The sequence below is a fragment of the Amaranthus tricolor genome, chromosome 6 (genome assembly GCF_026212465.1).
Source record: "Amaranthus tricolor cultivar Red isolate AtriRed21 chromosome 6, ASM2621246v1, whole genome shotgun sequence".
Classification (NCBI taxonomy): Eukaryota; Viridiplantae; Streptophyta; class Magnoliopsida; order Caryophyllales; family Amaranthaceae; genus Amaranthus; species Amaranthus tricolor.
This window is the reverse complement of record NC_080052.1, coordinates 8,665,866-8,684,216: the sequence shown is the minus strand read 5'-3', so window position 1 is coordinate 8,684,216 and position 18,351 is coordinate 8,665,866. Positions and strand designations below refer to the sequence as shown.

Below are 18,351 nucleotides of genomic sequence, written 5' to 3'. Positions count from 1 at the left end.
TTATGATTTGGATTTGGACTGAAAATATCAAAATCGAATTTTATTTGATTTGATTTGGATTTGTATCGAATTCAAACCAAAAACCAAACTTTTCACCCGTACTCTCATGCCATGAAGAGCATTACCACATCTCATTCTTCAACATCAAGAAGGTCAATTGCAAGGGAAAGCCCTAAATGTGAACATGGTGTTCTAGCAAAATTTTAATTGCTAGAAAAGGTTCTAGAGTTGGGGATCGATTTTTATGGTTGTGGTCTTTGGCCTGTAAGTTATGGTTTAATTTTTTTGATTATGATTTAATTTAGTAAAGTAATTTAGTTTAGCTAATCTTGATTTTGTTTATGACTTAAATTGCAAATTTTTCAAGTAGGAGGATGATGTAATCAAGTCGGAAGCATTTAGAGAAGCATATTGTTTGGAAGAACAATATTCTATCTTACTTGAGAAAATTGACAGTTGAAGATTAAAAAACAAAAATTGATGGAGAGTGAAGCTTTGTTGAAGATTGAACTTGCTAAACAAATAAATGCAACAAAAGCTTTAGGATTTGGGCTTGTTGCATCATGGTTATTATTTGTAATCTTCTTATTTATGTTAACATGATTAGTAAAATGTAATGAAGATTCTACAACAATGTAAGACAATTAATATAATGAAATAAGATTCCATTTCCTAATATATTCCTTTACAAAATATTTGGCAAAATATCACTACCATACATTCCATTATATTGAGCTAATATAGTCCTTTACAAAATATCACTACCATACTTAATGTTTGATAAAATATCAAGGTTTACAAAGCAACACTTAAGTCATTAAAAATACATTAGCTCTACATAGGCTTCAATGTTTACAAATGCTCTTAAATGTTGTACTAACTATTAATATCAATATTAACAAAGGTTCTTCATTGCTTGGTTGTTGATGCTTGAGTTGAGAGTACGTCAACATGAGTTTGGCTTTTCTTGCTTGACCTTCCTCTTTTACGTTTGCACTGTTAAAAAGGAACATAACAATTATTAGGTTGACTGAACTTTTATTTGATGTGTAATAACTTTTTGGCATAAAGTTTAACTAACTTATCGTTTCAGCATTTGTAACAGAACTACTTGGATTACCACCTTTGCTCCCTTGCCCTGTGTGGATCCTTCTCCCGCCTCTACCTCTTGCCCCAGGATGTGCAGTTAGCTGATGATTGGCTGGTTGACATGGTTGTGATTTTGGGTTTACTCTTCTTTCATTAACATCCTTTCTTGGTCTTCCTCTTCCTCTCTTCATTGGTGGTGGTGTAGGGTCAGCAGCTTTACCCTTTTCTGGACGCTTTTGTTTATAGTGTTCAGTGGATTTACAAATGCCACACCTCATCTGCATGCCATGTCTTGTGAATTTCCCTGGTTTCTTTGGGTCCTCATGAGCACTTTTAACTCGTGACATATAAATTTTAGGCCAATGACGTTCTCCAATGCAAGGAGCTACGCTAACTGTACAAGCCCTTGTGTACGCAGCTTTGGTGTAACATTCATCCACAAATGACTCGACATCTTTATGTAGGTAACTAACTGAGGCAATATCATGACAACAAGAAATCCCTTTAAGATCCCATTTCCTGCAAGTACATATTATTTTTGTATGTCCACCTCTAATACGTCAATGTGATGAGCAACTTGGAATATTGTAGTTGTAGATGGTAGAACAGTGCAATTAGTTGCCTCTTCTTTCATAACAATCCACTCCACTTACTTGCACATTGTTCCCTCTTTGTAGCTATCCTCTTCATTAGCATTGTTCAAATATCATCAAGCATATCAATCAAATGTTTAGATCTAGCATGCATGATGTAATTGTTAAAAGTTTCAGCCATGTTACTCAATTTCACATTGCACTTTGTATCAACCTTTACATAAGCTTGACAAAATAAATGAGGATTAGCCAATTTAAATGCTTCAGTAGTAACAGGGTTTACTTTCTCCATTTCTGTGATTCCATCATTAAAATCAGCTTCATTATAAGTTTTTGCACACCTCCAAAATAAAAGCTTCATTTCTTCACCCTTGAAGCTTTTGTTCCAATTAGCATATATATGTTTAGCACAATGCCTATGTTCGGTATTTGGAAGTTCAATTCCCATAGCCCTTACAATGCTCTGTGTAGTATGTAATCAGCACATAATAGTAGCACAAACACCACACAACAATAAAAAGAAAACAGTAGCTCAACTCATCAAGATTCAGCAGCTTAAAACAAAGACAACAGTAGCTTAACACAGTGATTTTTAGCAACTCAAAACAACAAAATAAGTAGCTTAAAATAGTGATAGTTAGTAGCTCAAATAGCAAAATAAGTATCATAAAACACTAATGTTCAGCAGCTCAAAATAGAAAAAGCAGTGGCTTAAAACAGTGATGTTCAACAACTCAATACAACAAAAAAGTAGCTCAAAACAATACATAAACCATTGCAAGAAGTAAAAGAATAGGTTGAAATCATACCTGATGTTCATCAGAAATAACAGTCCATCCAGTGCCATTGTCATGTGGAACACTTTTTTTAAGCTCAGAAATAAACCATTGCCGAGATTTATTATTCTCACCTTCAACCATAGCCCATGCCAAGGGATACATTTGCTCATTTAGATCCCTTCCAAAACTGCACTTAGTAACATGCCACTCAAAAAAGTTTTTATAAAGCAACCATTAATACACAAAACCTTCTTACACCCTTTAACCCAACCTTCCTTTATACCTTCAAAACTAACAAACATTCTTTGAAATGTAGGTGGATTTGTGTTCCCATCAGTGACAATTGTAAAATGGCTATTTAGGCTACTTTGTTTCAATGCTTCCATGTAACTCATTAGCTTAAAGTAGTGTTGCTTCATTGAACCATGTAACTTTCTATGAGCAGCATATTTAATCTTACATGCAAAACCCCTAGTAATAATTATCCTCTAATTCTTCCTCACAATGTCTATAATTTCAGATGATGGTATGTGTGGTCTACTTTTGAACAGATCAAGTAACTTCTCCATACACCAAGAAGCCTTGAATTGCCTATTTGAATCCATATTCCTTTGACAAGTATATTGACCATCCACTGTTTTCACAACATATGAAGTTGTCTTCCTATCCCAACTAGAAAAAATCCTAAATGGACACCGTTTAACACATCTTACTCCAAGTCTTTGCAATCGTTTTTTGTCATTTGCACAATTTTTAACATTTCTCCCTTGAGCAATAGCATATCTAGTAACAGCTTGTTTAAATTTAAGAGAATTACCAAAAGAAATTCCAACACACCATTTAAACCTCCTAAAGTCTGTCTTATCATTTACTACAGTAGGTATGACAATTTCATCATCACTATTTTCATATTCAGACACTACATCATTCAAAGAGCACTTACCAATCTTCAAATTTGATTGAACAACACCTTCATCCTCCTCCTCGAACAAGTGCTCACTCAAAATAAGCTCAATTGACTCATCTCCTTCAGTGTTATCCTAATCTTAAATTAAATAGTCTAGATCTGTGCTATCATCTTCATCTTCAGAAGCTTATTCATCACTCTCATTTATCTCACTAGATGCAATTTTAGCAAGCCAAGTCTCATACCAATCATAAGTGAAATCTAGCTCATTTTTAGATAAACCTTGTTCCATGGGGATTAGCTTATAATTCTTTTCAAGTTGTGAGTTTGTGAGGCTATTTGGGCTATGAAGAAAGCATCTTTGGTTTTCAGATTCATTATAAATATCTGAAATGTTAGGTGGGTTGGGTTTTTTAATGAGGTCTTGGGGACCACTTGTCTCACACGTAGCTTTATGTGCATTCCTAGGTGTTAATTTCTTCCTTTCACCCACAAAGCCATGTGCTTTACCTACATTACTAACTTCTTTTTTCATTTTCAGAGACATATTATCATCATGTTTAACATCAACAACATACACATCTACAACCCTAAAGTCAGTACCCACATTACCCGTTTCACTTACAGAAACATTATTAATTAGTTTCTTCAATCCTTCTTCATAAGTCATTGCCTTAGGATCCAAATAGTATAAGGTAAATGGAGACTTGAAACCAATGTCTTCCTCAACTATCCCCTTAAGTTCAAACCAAGATAACTTGCCAGGTTCTATGCTCATTGATTTACACATACTACCCACATACTCTAATTCAACCTTTGTTTTTTTAAACACCCCACCAAACCACCATTTTATTGTAAAGGAATGACACAGACTAGCCTAGCATAGATCAAATCAAGAAAAAAAAATTTTAAATGCATAATTGGAATTGAAAATGGGAAATTCGAAACCCTCATTTAATTTACAAAATTAAGAAAACTTTCCATTGATGGCTAGATAATGAAGGTCGAAAATCAGCAAATTAGCAAATGCAAGCTCTAATGGAGGTCGTGGTACTTTCTGGAATAGGAAGTAAAAGAGTTTGGTAGTACTTTCCAATAAATTAAGTAAATAACATTAAATCACTTCAAAAAAGAAAGAAAAAAAAATTAAATTATATTTTATACTATTATGAATAATGTTATGAATGGTGTGACTTGAGTGCACAATTGATATGTGCATTCATGTATGACTCTTGGGATGGAATCCAAGAGTGTGTTAATGGGTGTATTAAGTTGGTCTTGATGATTGTGGTTTATGATGGTGATTAAAAGTATGGATTAATGAGGTAATGAAGTGTGAGTTAATCATAGGAATTATGGGACTTAATGAAGAAGTGCAAAGGTTTAATTCAAGATGCTCTACTATGCAAGTCGAGCAATGCTGTCAAAAGCTCTCTGAAGTGCTGCTCGACCAGCTCGCCCAACTGAGAGAGCTCTAGGGTGGGTCAAGCGAGTAGACAAAAAGCAACCAGAAACTTTCTGTAGCCTGCTCGACCAATCCGCTCGATCGAGCGAGCCCCTGTTTTGGTCGAGCGAAGTCTCTGATGGTCTTAGGATGCTGTTTTTGACTCTTCAAGTACTTGGGGATGTTTCATTATCATTTATTCATAGTTTTAATATATTTAATGTTACTTAGTGTAATTTCTCCTATAAATAGAGAGCTCTCATTCACATATAAAACACATCAAACACAATTCTTACGCCAAACACATAGCCTGTTGATTTTATCTCTTACTCAATTGTTGTTTTATAATCATTTGATATAATATAAATAAGAAACTACACACGACGGAGGACGTAGCTATCATTGGGTGAACCTCGTTAAATCTTTATGTCTCTTTGCAAGTTTTACAATATCAAACATTTGTTTAGTTCATTGTCATTATTATCACAAATCAAAGTTCTTAGTATCATATCGATTTTGGCAATTATTTTAATATACAACCTGTTGCAGGTGATCCAACAACACTTCGGGTTAAATCATACAATATATGTGATTATTCTGATCAACTGATATTTAAGATTATTGTAGGAAAATCAAAGAAATATTAAATTATTTTCGATAATTTTTTCCTTAAATAACTTATTCCCCTCACAAACCACCAACCGCAAAAACTTTTCCAATCCTGCTCCCCCATTGATTTCCCAATCCCGCCCAATTTTAAACAATTTCCGAATCCTCACTTACAAACTCATAATGAAACTCTAGCTTTCCCAATCCCTCACTTATCACACCAGCCACTAAACCTCCAACATATGCGTCACCAACAGCTGCTTCCCCACCCACTGCCACCACACCTGCTATAAAACAGCAGCAATGATGCCGGCCACAACCACGATGCACCAATAGCTGCAACCGTCATTTCTTAGGTTATTTTGTTTAAAATATTTTTTTTAATTTCAAGTTTCAATCAAATTTGTTGAGCATATAATAAGGTTTGAATCAGTTGCTCTATATAATAGGGTTTGAATTATTTGCTTCCATTCATATAATTATAAGTTGTGTATGATAATAAGCAAATAATATGGTTTGAATTGGTTGTTCTACATTTTTTTAGTTGAAGGAGAAATATCGAAGTCTTCAGATTTAGCATTATGTTGGTGTTCTTGTTGGACTTAGCCAGAAATATAAAAGTATATAATAATAATAATAATAATTATTATTATTATTATTATAATGAAGCCATTGTTGGATTACTACCTATATTGTCTAGTTTTAAAATATTTATTTTAACTTAAATTCCAATTTTTTGGTTGTTTTTGTTTATGAATTTGTACATATGACTCTACATCACATTCTAATCTGAAACCGTTTCTTAATTCATTAAGGGAGCGTTGTTACGGATTAATTAACTCCAACTCCACCAATAATACCCATGACTGTAAATACTCATAGAGTGTAAATAATATTTCTTAGGAAAGCACTATTTTATTAATATTATTATCACTATTTTATTAATATTATTATTATTTTTTTAACTTAAAGAGTATTACTTAGGAAAGCACGCGCGAAGCACACTGTTTAGGTGTACCTCCAATCCCACCGAGATTTGTGACTATAAACACTTGTATATTGTGTAGTCTAAATTAGGGCTGTAAATGTGGTCAGAAACCTGTTTTACCGACTTGTTACCGACCGATACCGAACCCGTTTTTGACCGAATACAAGTGACCAGATACCGACCGCTACCGAACCCGAATGGTGACCGAAACCGTTTCCGACCTGTTTTACACATACCGAAACCGACCGGTACCATACCTGTTTTAAACCGAAAACCGTTTTCGACCTGTTTTTATCATACCGTGACCGACCGATACCGAACCTGTTTTCAGACCGAAACCTGTTTTCGACCCGCTTAATACCCGTTTTTAACCGACCGTTTTTGACCGAATCTATATTGTACCGAACCTGTATTATACCGAACCTGGAACCTGTTTTGTACCGAACCTGTTTTGTACCGAACCTGTTTTGGACCGAACTTATCTACATAATTCTTCTAAGTTGTCAAAATATAATAAAATTTTATATAAAATAATTAAATTAAACTTAATTATATTATTTCTATATGATAAAAATTAAATTAAATATAAATTTTTATAAAATAAATATATAAATTATAAGTTAATATATATTAACTCAGTAATTTAGTAAAGCCTTTTTCTTTTCTAAAAAATTAAGTATAAATTTTACAAAACTCAGAAATTGCAAAATTGCATAAACATAGTTCATACTTTGCAACCAATGTAATTACCAAGTTCAGGTTAATTTCCTGACTAATTAATACTGTATTAAAATCAACATATAACAATATAAACCAATACAAAATATTAACCTATGAAATTGATAAACCACTTTCATTTCATTTAATAGTTTAGACGAAATTTAAAATAGATCCATTACATTTTTTTCAGATACTAAACATCAATCATCACTTAAACAAAATACAAAATAACTTTAGATCTCCTTCCTCCTCTTCCATCACCACCTTAGATCTCCTGCTCCTAGTCCTCAATGCGACACCGCCTTTCAATAATCTGTAAGGAACTGCTCCACCAAACTTAGTGTACCTTAAGATCATATAAAAGTAACAACTTTCAGATACTGAGTATTATGATTAAGAGCATGAGATGGAAAAACGACAGAAAGTTATAATAAATAAAATAAAAAAAATATAAATTAATTATAAAATATAAATTGGGCGCTCAGATATGATAATTTGGTAAAAAACCAAATTACAAGAAAAAAATCTTCATAGAGCACTACACTTACCTGAAGCATTATCATCATGATCAGTGTTATTTTCCTCAATAACACTTAATATCTCCTTCGCATTTTCCTCGGGTTCAAACCCAAATAGCCAATTTCGCGTTGTCACCAAAATTTCAACATTTTTTGGTAACAAAGAAGATCTCAATTTGTTAAGGATCCGACCACCAACACTAAAAGCAGATTCAGATGCAACTGAAGTAATTGGAATGGCTAGAATATCTCTAGCCATTAGTGCGAGTGTTGGATAAGAGGTAGACTGTCCCTTCCAATATTCAAGAACATCAAAACCATCATAATCAACAACAAGAGACATGGCCAAATAAGAGTCCACATCACCTCTCGCCGTCCTAGATGCAGAAATACGAGGAAAATCATGACGTAACTTGCGCATTTGGAACGGACGAGGAGGACCAAGGTTTGACGGAGAGAGTGCAACAGGAGCAGATTGAGTGGTATTCATATAACATTCATATAAAGCAACAAACGCAGCAAGCACATCATTTACCTTTTGTTCAACCGCAGTAGGTACATACAGCATAGAATAATAATCACTAAGGAAAGTCATCTTAAAACGTGGATCAAGTAAAAAGGCAAAAGACAGAACCATAGAATGATCGGACCAATATTTATCAAACATTTCCCACATAGGAGCAGCCATCTTTCTCACAGCATCACTAGGATCTTGGTGGGAATCAGTCAAAATCTTTTCAATACATATTATGCAAGAAAGGTACAAATTTGCAGTGGGATATTTTGAACCAGAAAAAAGCTTGGTAATCTCATAGAATGGCTCAAGAAAATCACAAATATCTTGAAGTGTATCCCACTCATTCTCAGAAATAATATCAACATCAATATCCCTTTCACGAACAAGATATAAATCAATAGCATCCTTTACCTCAAGAGCCCTATGAATCATGTCATAAGTAGAGTTCCATCTAGTGGAAACATCCAAAACTAATTTACCCTTTGATTGCAAACCTTTATCAATTTTAGCTTTCTCGAAATTTGTAAGTCGAAAATCAGAAGAATCAACATATATAACAACCGCACGTAACTTAGTCACGGAATTATCAACAAGTTTCAAACCCTTTTTAACAAGTGTGATTGAAAAAACTTGCCATCTAAAGGGAGAGGAGAAGAGGAGTGCAAATCACGTTTTAGTTTTTCAACCATCCTATTATTAGAGGAAGCATTATCAAGTGTGATTGAAAAAACTTTTCTACCTATATTCCAGTCATTCAACAAACCTTTCACAAACATGAATATAGATTCACCATCGTGGGGTGGGGGAAAACGGCGAAAATTTAACAAAAGGGAATGCAATTTATAATCATCATCGATGAAATGGGCAGTAAGGGCAAAATATGAACGCGAAGTACATGCTGTCCATCCATCACAAGTTAAGCATATACGACTCTTACAAGATTGCATATTGTCAAATACTAGTTTTTTGTACTTTTCATGTTCACCCATTACGCATTTAGTTATCGTATATCTAGACACATCTTTGACATTAGGATTTAACCAACGATGCAATTCTCTAGTTTTAATATGCTCTACCATACTCAAACAATATCCATGATATAATATCGAATCAGCAAACTTAAGCACGTAAGTATCATGATCATACACAACATTAGCGTTTGGGTTATTTTTTATGAACTCTTTATAACCTTTACAGCCCTCAGTATGACGTTTATAATTAGTTGTACCTGCACTACCTGGTGCTGCTGCCTCATAATCGCAGTATTTACACTTTACCGTCCGTACGTCATTGGGGTACGATACATGGTACTGATCCCAAACCGGTGACGTAATTTTTTTATGTTTAACAACTCTTCTTTGTTCGGGGACAGCCACAGCAGGGTCAGCCATACCTTAAAAAAAAAAAAATAACACCATGGGTTAAACTTTACAAAATATTGCAAGTGTTTCCAACGCATCTTCAATTTTATCAACAACTCGAAGAAAATTGAAAACAATACAGAAAATCAATACAGCAACAGCAATAAACCAATAAACCAATACAGAAAATCAGCAATTCAGCAACAGCAATACAGCAACAGCAATAAACCAATAAACCAATAAAAATAATTTAAATTAAATGGTTCAAAATAAAAAATAGTTCAAAGTCTTCAAACTGAATAGAACGTAACAGTAGTTCTAGTATGCAAAAAATAATAAGAGTAATTGTTAATAAATAACATCATCCCCATGAAGCAACAATACATTGATACAAACAGTAATTAACAATGAAAACCCAAACAACTTTCTTCCTTCTCCTCCTTTATACCAATCTAACATCCCTCTCTTTTGCTAGAAATTTTCTTCCAAAAGGATCTTCCTTAAATGTCAAAGATCCAAACAAATGCAGGAACAACAAAAGGATCTTCTCATTTCTCCTGATAAAACCTTCACTTGTGGATTCCTCAATACAGGAACAACAAATGCATATTACTTCTCTATTTGGTTCACAAATTCCAAACAAAAAACAGTTGTATGGACATCTAACAGAATAAACCAATACAGTAAAGCAAAATTGAACGCGTAAAGCAAAATTCAGCCTATTGATAAGTTATACCAGTAAAGCAAAATTAATATTAAAATCCACAAAATTGCTCATTACAGTAAAGGTCATTACAAAATTGCTCAAAACCAATACAGTAAAGAAAATGACTACAGATGACTACAAGGCTCATTACAGGTCAATTGCTCAATAGGTCTCCCATATTTTGGCCACGATCTTTCTTCCCGGCCAGAATCATCGAGATTTGCAGACCTCTACTGAATGCTTGGTTGAACAGCAACCTTGTTTGGAACTCAGAAACAAATGGGAACCATGACAATACAGCTATAGGCGTAAAAATTATCAGTCCCATCAAATATTCATAGCCTCTAGCAAGCTCCTTAACTGATTCCCAGACTTTCAGACCCTTCAACAAGTAGGGCTGTAATCAAAACCAATACAGCAATACTCCAGTACCGATATTGATATTTTCTTCAACAATCAACACAATAAAACCACAAAATACATTGAAATCACTACCAAATTAAAGAAAAATTAAAGAAAACCAAAAAATTATCAAAATTCACCATATGAATTCATTCTGTATAACTTATCAATGAACTAAAAATAGAAGAAATGAACGACAGCTTTCACCAAATTAAAGAAAAATTAAAGAAAACCAAAAAATTATCATTCTGTAAAACGACACTAATCATATTAAAAAACTGAAACTTGCTCATGAACACAGCTTTCACCAAAACAAAACAACCCACAAACCCAAATCAAGAAATGAACGAATTTCACATTTCAAAACAAAACCATGACAAAAATAGAAGAATATTGTAACCTTTACAAGAAGATGATGATTAAAATAAACTTTAAAAAAAAAGTAAAGACCAAAATGAATGAACTAACCCAGTTTACACCGAAAGAACTAACCTCGGAATTCGGATACACCGAAAGAATGATAGCTTAGAGGATTGGAGAAATGGAGCGAAAATACTTCGGCAGAGAAGGAAGAAGAAGAAAGAGGAAGAAGAAGGCGCGGCGCAGTTCGGGAGAGAAGGAGGAGTTTTTAGGTTTTTAGGGAGAGTATCAGAGAAGGCGCAGTTAAGGAGGAAGAAGAGGAATTACCGAATTAGGTTTTTAGGGTTTTTACTTTTTAGGGAGAGAAGGCGCGGAGCCGCGGAGCAATAGCGAAATACACTTGGGCTTATCAACGGTTTAGATTAGATCCCTTGATCTAACGGTTCATATTAGTTTTTTTTTTTTTTTTTTTTAAATATATTATAGTATGTTTAATCAATGGTTTAGATTAATTGATTTCAAAATGAAGGGTTATGATTTATCATGCCTTTTGCCAAGTTGACAATCCATGTATTGATGTTGTGCACCAATGGGATAATCTTATGTGTTTTTTTTTTTTTTACAACTAAATTTTTTTTTTAAATATGAGTAATTCATTGATTTAATGGTTTCTAAATAAACTTCTTAATTTTAATAAATAAACCTCTTTCTTTCTTATTTATAAAATATATATATATATATACTTCTAATTATGCAACTATTATTTTATTTGCCAAAAAAAAACAATGTTATAATGTTATTGGTATTTATATAATTCTATATTGAAATTGAAAAGTCTATAAATTACACCCAAAAAAATACTCGTTAGAATAATTCACGAGTTGATTTATCAAATAGAAATAATTAACATGATATGATCAAATATATTAATTAATTATAATCGATTTATCAAGTTGAAAAATTAGACTTATGATCAAATAAATTAATTAACTTAAATCGAGTTGATTAGTTTTCGAAAACCTCATTTAAAATCAAACATATCAACGTAGATGGATTTACATGTTAACTTGTCATGATTGACTTAGATAGGACGAAATAGAATGAAAAACCAATCAATTAACTTAGATCGCTGGCAGCTAGATTGATTAGATAGATTGATCACATTAGCTTAAAATAACACACCCATGGGCTAACAAGGGTCAAGTCGATCAATTAACATGTTATGATCTATTAATTAACTTAGATGGAGTTGATTAGTTGAATTTGATGTCATAAAACTCATAACCTAACGACATCTATAAAACTTGATGTGAGGTTCCACCTTCTATATATCATTCCCATCATGGATAAACGCATGATCAATGACATTATGAGGCAACACGATGCGATTTTTTACCAAATTGGAACAGAATAATTGGAACATAATTGAACTGAATTAAATCATGGTTTAAATGAATTGAACTGAACCGATATCAACCAAATTAACCGGAATATCGGTTTAACTGAATTGAACCGAACCGATACCAACCAAAACTGAACTGAACAGAACTGAATCCCGGTTCAACTAAATTGAACTGAACCGATACCGACCAAAACCGACCGATTGTGACCGACCGATTGTGACCCGCATATCGATTGTGACCGACCGATTACCGATTTTGACCGCCCGGTTATGATCTGTATACCGATTACGACCTGCAAAAAACCGTTTTTGACCGACCGAATGTGACCTGTTTCCGGTAATGACCGGACCGATAAATACCGGACCCATACCGACCGACACCCGCCAAGGAAAAAAACCGGATTCGACCGGATACCGAATAAACCGACCGATACCGACCGGTACCGAAAGACTTATACGACCTGCTTTTGACCGACCGTTTTTTACCGAACCTGTTTTTGACCGACCTGTTTCCGACCTTTTAACCCGTTTTTACAGCCCTAGTCTAAATAATGTAGAATCGAGAGTGTGTGTGAAGCACGTTGTTACAATTTACCTCAACCCCACCGATAATTCTATGTGACTTTAAGTACTCACATATCGTATTATCTAAATAATCGAGAGAATTCCTAGAAAATAAATCTAAATATCTAATCATATAGATATTTATTAAAAATTATCTTAGATATTTTATTAGAAAATTCTAGATGAGAACACATTGCATAATCATAAACCTTTATTAAAGAGATTATATATATATATATATATATATATATATATATATATATATATATATATATATATATATATATATATATATATATATATATATATATATATATATATATATAGATAGATAGATAGATAGATAGATAGATAGATAGATAGATAGATAGATGTTAAAGTAATTTTAGTACTTGTATGCTATAATTAAACTATTTAATCTAAGTATATGTTTTGATTATCAGAAAGTTATATGGGATTTACAAAAGCCCAACCTTTAAATCAAAACACGCATCGTTCTATATTTTTAAGTTAGTTTATTTACTAATTAATAATATACTTTTGTAATAAAAAATTAATTTAGATAGTAAAAAATGTTTAACTTCAACAATCGATCAGTTTGAGATTGATTTTTTACATTGTAAAAACTATGTATTTAATGAAAATTTTTACAATTATTGAGTGTAAAAAATATTAGTTATTTTGGGCTAAAATCATGTTAATCAAATCATTTTTATTCTCCTTTAATTGAAAAATTGAAATAAATAAGCTTATTATTAAAAAATTAAATTTCAAAATGATTTTACCCTAATAGAAAATCAATATAGACTAACTATTCAAAACTCCAATACTTTTATTCTAATTATTTTTATAAATCAACATATTGTTGAATAATAATGGTAAAATATGGACAATAATTAATTAGTCCATTTGGTGGCAATATATATCGTTGCACGTAGCGAGGACAAAGAACATTAATAGAGTGATGAGGGAAATATGATATTCATAGCAGCAAATAAGAGGCCAAAAATTGTACAGCTTGTTTGAAAGGGAGCAGTGAAAGGGTGATGGCCTGTCACATATAACCATGATTGAGTGGAAAACAACTTTCAATATATTTACTGATTTTGTGTTCACTAACCACCCCATAAAATTCGACGGTTCATCATCTTAGTTGCTCCGTTTTAATTTATTTGTAATATTTATTTTTTTACGCAGTTCAATGAAACAATTCAATTCTTAATATCTCTAATTATGCATAATAAAAAATTATAAAAATTTGATATTAATAATTTTTACAATGAGACCAATTAAATAAGATCTCACTTGGCTATATTTTAACCAATAGATTAAACACTAATCACAAATTATGAGTGATGAATGAATAGTGTCATTTTTGCGAATATTGCAAGTTGCAACTAATATGGAACGGAAGAAGTATATATGTAGGGACAAACATTCAATTAACTAAAGTACAAAAGCTAAACCAAGCTGAATCTGCATGGCCCCATGTAATAGTGTATTACATTTTAGATTTGTAAATGAATAGTTCATTTACATTATAAATTGTAACTGTTATATCCATTGTAAATAAAAAGATTGTAAGGCTTCTTCACTATTCACATTTTGAAAATGAATAGTGTTTTTGTTTAGTCATCTTTCACTTCATCTTTGGTGTTACACACATATGGTGGATTGCATGTATGTTGCTTTTGCATGTATGTTAGTGTTTTTTCATGTATGTTAGTGCTTTTGCTTAGACACATGTCGTGGAGTGCTTGTAGTGTGCTTTTTTGTATTGTGTTTTTGTATGTAGGTTGCTTATATAATACACTAAATCAATCAATTATAGCCAAAATCTGAATTTGGATTCTAATTCTTGTTGATTCTAATTCTTGTTAGTTATATTAAATACAATCACTCTTTCTCCTTTATAAGGCAGCCATAGCAGACGTTTTCATGCTTGCTTGCCTTAGCAATAGGCAAGGTTTATACAATGGAATATGTGTATTTATTATGGATACAACATAGTGGTCTTCATTTGTTTCAGATCAACTGGTTAATTGATCATGCTTTGCACTATGCTTTTGTTTGATCATGTTTCCATTGTGCTTTTGTTTGCATTTCTTTCATGTGTTTTTTTTGGTTATGTTTTGGTTTTATTTGGTTGAGTTGATAGTACTATAGTAGCTAAAGTTTAGTAATCTTGTCTTCTTTGTTCTTTTTTGTTACCAATGATCATGCTTTGATCCTTTAGGCTACAGTTATTGCATGCGTTTTTTTGGGTTTCATTTGGTCTTGTTCTATTGTGTTTTTGATGCTTGCCTTTTGTTTGTCTTTGTTTGCTTTTTATGTGCTGGTTTTGGTGATGTTGAATACTTGTATGTCATAATATTTTTAAATTTTTGTCTCATTTTGCGTTGATGATGAACGTTTATCCAGCTATTCTACATTATTTACGTATTCTTAATGTTTATAGGCCTCAAGATTTGGAACTTACCAACGATGCTTCTAACTGTGATAGGTGTTAAATGATGTAAAAGTTACTTCTAAGAAATTTAGCAGAGAAATACTAAGTAAACTTGTAATGGTTCACACAGCATATTTGGGGAAATGCATTGCAGCATATGATGGTAATAAGCAGCAAAGTGTGCTTAAAAATTCTGTCGAATATATGTTGCAATGGTCATCAATTGCTACGTCAAAGCTTTTATAGCAGTAAGCATTTCCACAAAAGCGTTGAGTGAGCTTAGAATTAATCAGTTCAACATCACGTTGGAAATTCAACAGAGAAATACTTAGTAAACTTGTAGAGGTTCACAAGGTTTATTTGGGAAAATGCATTCCAGCATATGATGGTAATAAGATGACTAAAAGGGAAAAAGTTAGGACATATGATGATGAATACTTGAACATATACTGATTTTTGAATTCTTTTAGGTGGTAATGAATTATTGAAGAAAAGTAGTATTGTTATAAATCCAGTATTAGCTAAAACATACTACTATGTTTTTTGGATAAATTTAGTTTTGCTATGCATTCTATTGCCAGGGACATTCAAAAAGTTCAGGAAACCATCAAATTTGCTGCTAAGGTTGATACGCATAATCTTTAAGAGTATATTTTTGGTTGGAGATCATAGTCTCCACAAGATGCTATACAAGTTTTTGCCATTGTCCTTCATGCTACTAAGCCACCAGAGTAATCATCTATAATTCCATGCTCTTAACTTGCCTAATTATGTATTTCTGGTTATCTTTTTGATTACGTTGATGATTTCGCTTATGTAGGTATGTTGTGATTGGAAGATCATTCTTTTCTGTGAATCTGGGTATAGAGAATCTTGGAAAAGGTTTAGAATGTTGGAAGGGTTACTATGAAAGCATTTGATCGAAGTGTGTGTTTCCCTTACGGATCTTGAGTCTCTGATTCCCTCCACTGATGCACTTCCTCCTCCCCCAAAGAAACATAGATTGCATTGGCTTCCTATGGTATCACCATGCACTACTCAAGTTATTATGCTTCCTATTGATTTTCCTGCTTTGTTTAGAACGAGGGAGGGAGATCGATGATTTAGTCTATTATGGTGTCTTAGTTGCACGAAGGACAATGTCAAGAACTTGTATAGCATCTTGCAGAGACTATGATCTTCGACCAAAAATATACTCTTGAAGATTATGCATATTAACTTTAGCAGAAAATTTGATGGTTTTCTGAATTTTTTGAATGTCCATGGCGATTGAATGGATAGCAAAACTGAATGTATCCAACATTTGTTATCTTCTAAGAATTATTTTTTGTATTAGGCTGTGTATTGTGAAATGTATAATGATAACACTCTTTTGTAATTATTGTTGACCTATTATGGCTTATACGGTTATACTTATTGCTATCGGCTTAAAAAAATTTGGTTCTTTTGGGATTACAATATGTAATTTGCTAGCGGTTTTGCTTAATTGTTTTACAGCTTCAGTACTTTATGTTGTTTGATTGTTGGTAGTTTGTTGTAGAGAATTTCATGGAGAGTAATACAATGTGAAGTAGTCGTACCTCTTTGCCGTTTACTTTGTCATGTTTTAAAGTAGGAATGACTCTGATGCTTGTAAGTTTTATGGTTTTTAAGATGCTCAGCTTTTCCATGAAAGAGCTCGTCTGAAGTTTTTTTTGCTGTTTTACTATGTTTCATGTTCTTGATGTTTTTTTTATTACTAGACAACCTGGAAGTGAAACTAAAATATGGCTATTGTTAATGCAATAAGTTCCATGTACTAAACTGAGTGAATGATATCTCTGAGAAACTATTTTTCCCTTATTAGAAACTCTGAATTCTCAAATGGAATCAGCTCTAAGTATCTTGTTCTAAGCTTGTGATACTTTGAGGACTCTCATCCTTGTTTACAACACTCTGGCACATATATGTGTGGTTCGTTATGAGAACCATATATTAGGAAAGCCTGATGGAACACTTTGATGTAAGAATCTTATTGCTTTTATGTGAACGCCAAATGTTGAGATTACTCTTGAAATATTAATTGGCAATAGAGTGCGTTTCTTAATGAAGCGTCACTGCTTCATAATGTTGCTTAGATATTCATCATTTGGTTTATCGTTCATATGAGAATATGTAGATTGTGGAGGATTTTATGGAAGCAAAGGGATTAGATTCAGAAATGGTTTTGGTGAATATAGATGCTCACATTTTAATAACAACTATCTCATCATTTGAGCATAACATTAAAATTGTGCAACTGCATACACCCTAGTTGCACTTAGGATCAAGTAAAGCTAATGGGTTTCGTGAAGAGGATGGGGAGGTTACTGTGACTGAGACTACATGGGATTCTCATTACTTTAGTGATCTAGAGGTGTCTTCCATTAAACGGATTCTGTCATTGCACCTTCTGAAAATAACAACGTTGCTTTACATCAGGGCCTTTCTAATAGTGTTAGAATTGAACATACTTGTGAAAATTAAGAAAGTGATGGGAAACATACCCAACTTTCAGAAGTACGCCATGGTGAAGAAACTAACAAAAAACATGAGGTAGAATCGTGTGAAGAAAATGAAGAATTTACTCATTGAGGGATTAGACATTCAGTAATATGTGTGTTCCATGAGCATCATGGAGTTTGGGTTTTATACTTTTATGGTGCTTCTTAATTAATTATTTTGCATTGGTAGATTCTTGTGTTCCTACAAAGTGCTAAAACTACTAACATTGAGACCAGGACAGTAAGCATTCAAAGTAATATTCAGTTGCAAGCTAGCATGTTAAGTCCTATAGAAATACCTACTAGAAGTACTATGCAATGCTAACAACATCTTAGTTTTGACATTTAAAAGTTTTTTCAATCTATATCAACCAATAATCACATCCTTTCATAGAAAACATCAAAATGCTGAGTAAATGGA

At 32.8% G+C, this 18,351-nt stretch overlaps 1 protein-coding gene across 3 annotated transcripts; it reads right to left on the bottom strand.

Annotated features, from left to right (window-relative positions):
* Window positions 1–688: 688 nt before the first annotated feature.
* On the bottom strand, window positions 689–3,718 carry LOC130815995 (uncharacterized). 3 transcript variants are annotated; one of them, XR_009042678.1, is made up of 3 exons: window positions 2,492–3,718; window positions 1,082–2,145; window positions 689–996 (listed from the first exon to the last, which is right to left on the bottom strand). XR_009042678.1 is itself a non-coding variant. In XM_057682560.1 (2 exons), the coding sequence occupies exons 1-2, from the start codon at window positions 2,621–2,623 to the stop codon at window positions 1,789–1,791; spliced, it is 489 nt and encodes a 162-aa protein (XP_057538543.1). In that variant the 5' UTR covers window positions 2,624–3,718; the 3' UTR covers window positions 689–1,788. The 3 variants fall into 3 exon arrangements, 1 of the variants encoding a protein (XP_057538543.1); XR_009042679.1 differs by having other exon boundaries at window positions 1,124–2,145; XM_057682560.1 differs by having other exon boundaries at window positions 689–2,145.
* Window positions 3,719–18,351: the final 14,633 nt, after the last annotated feature.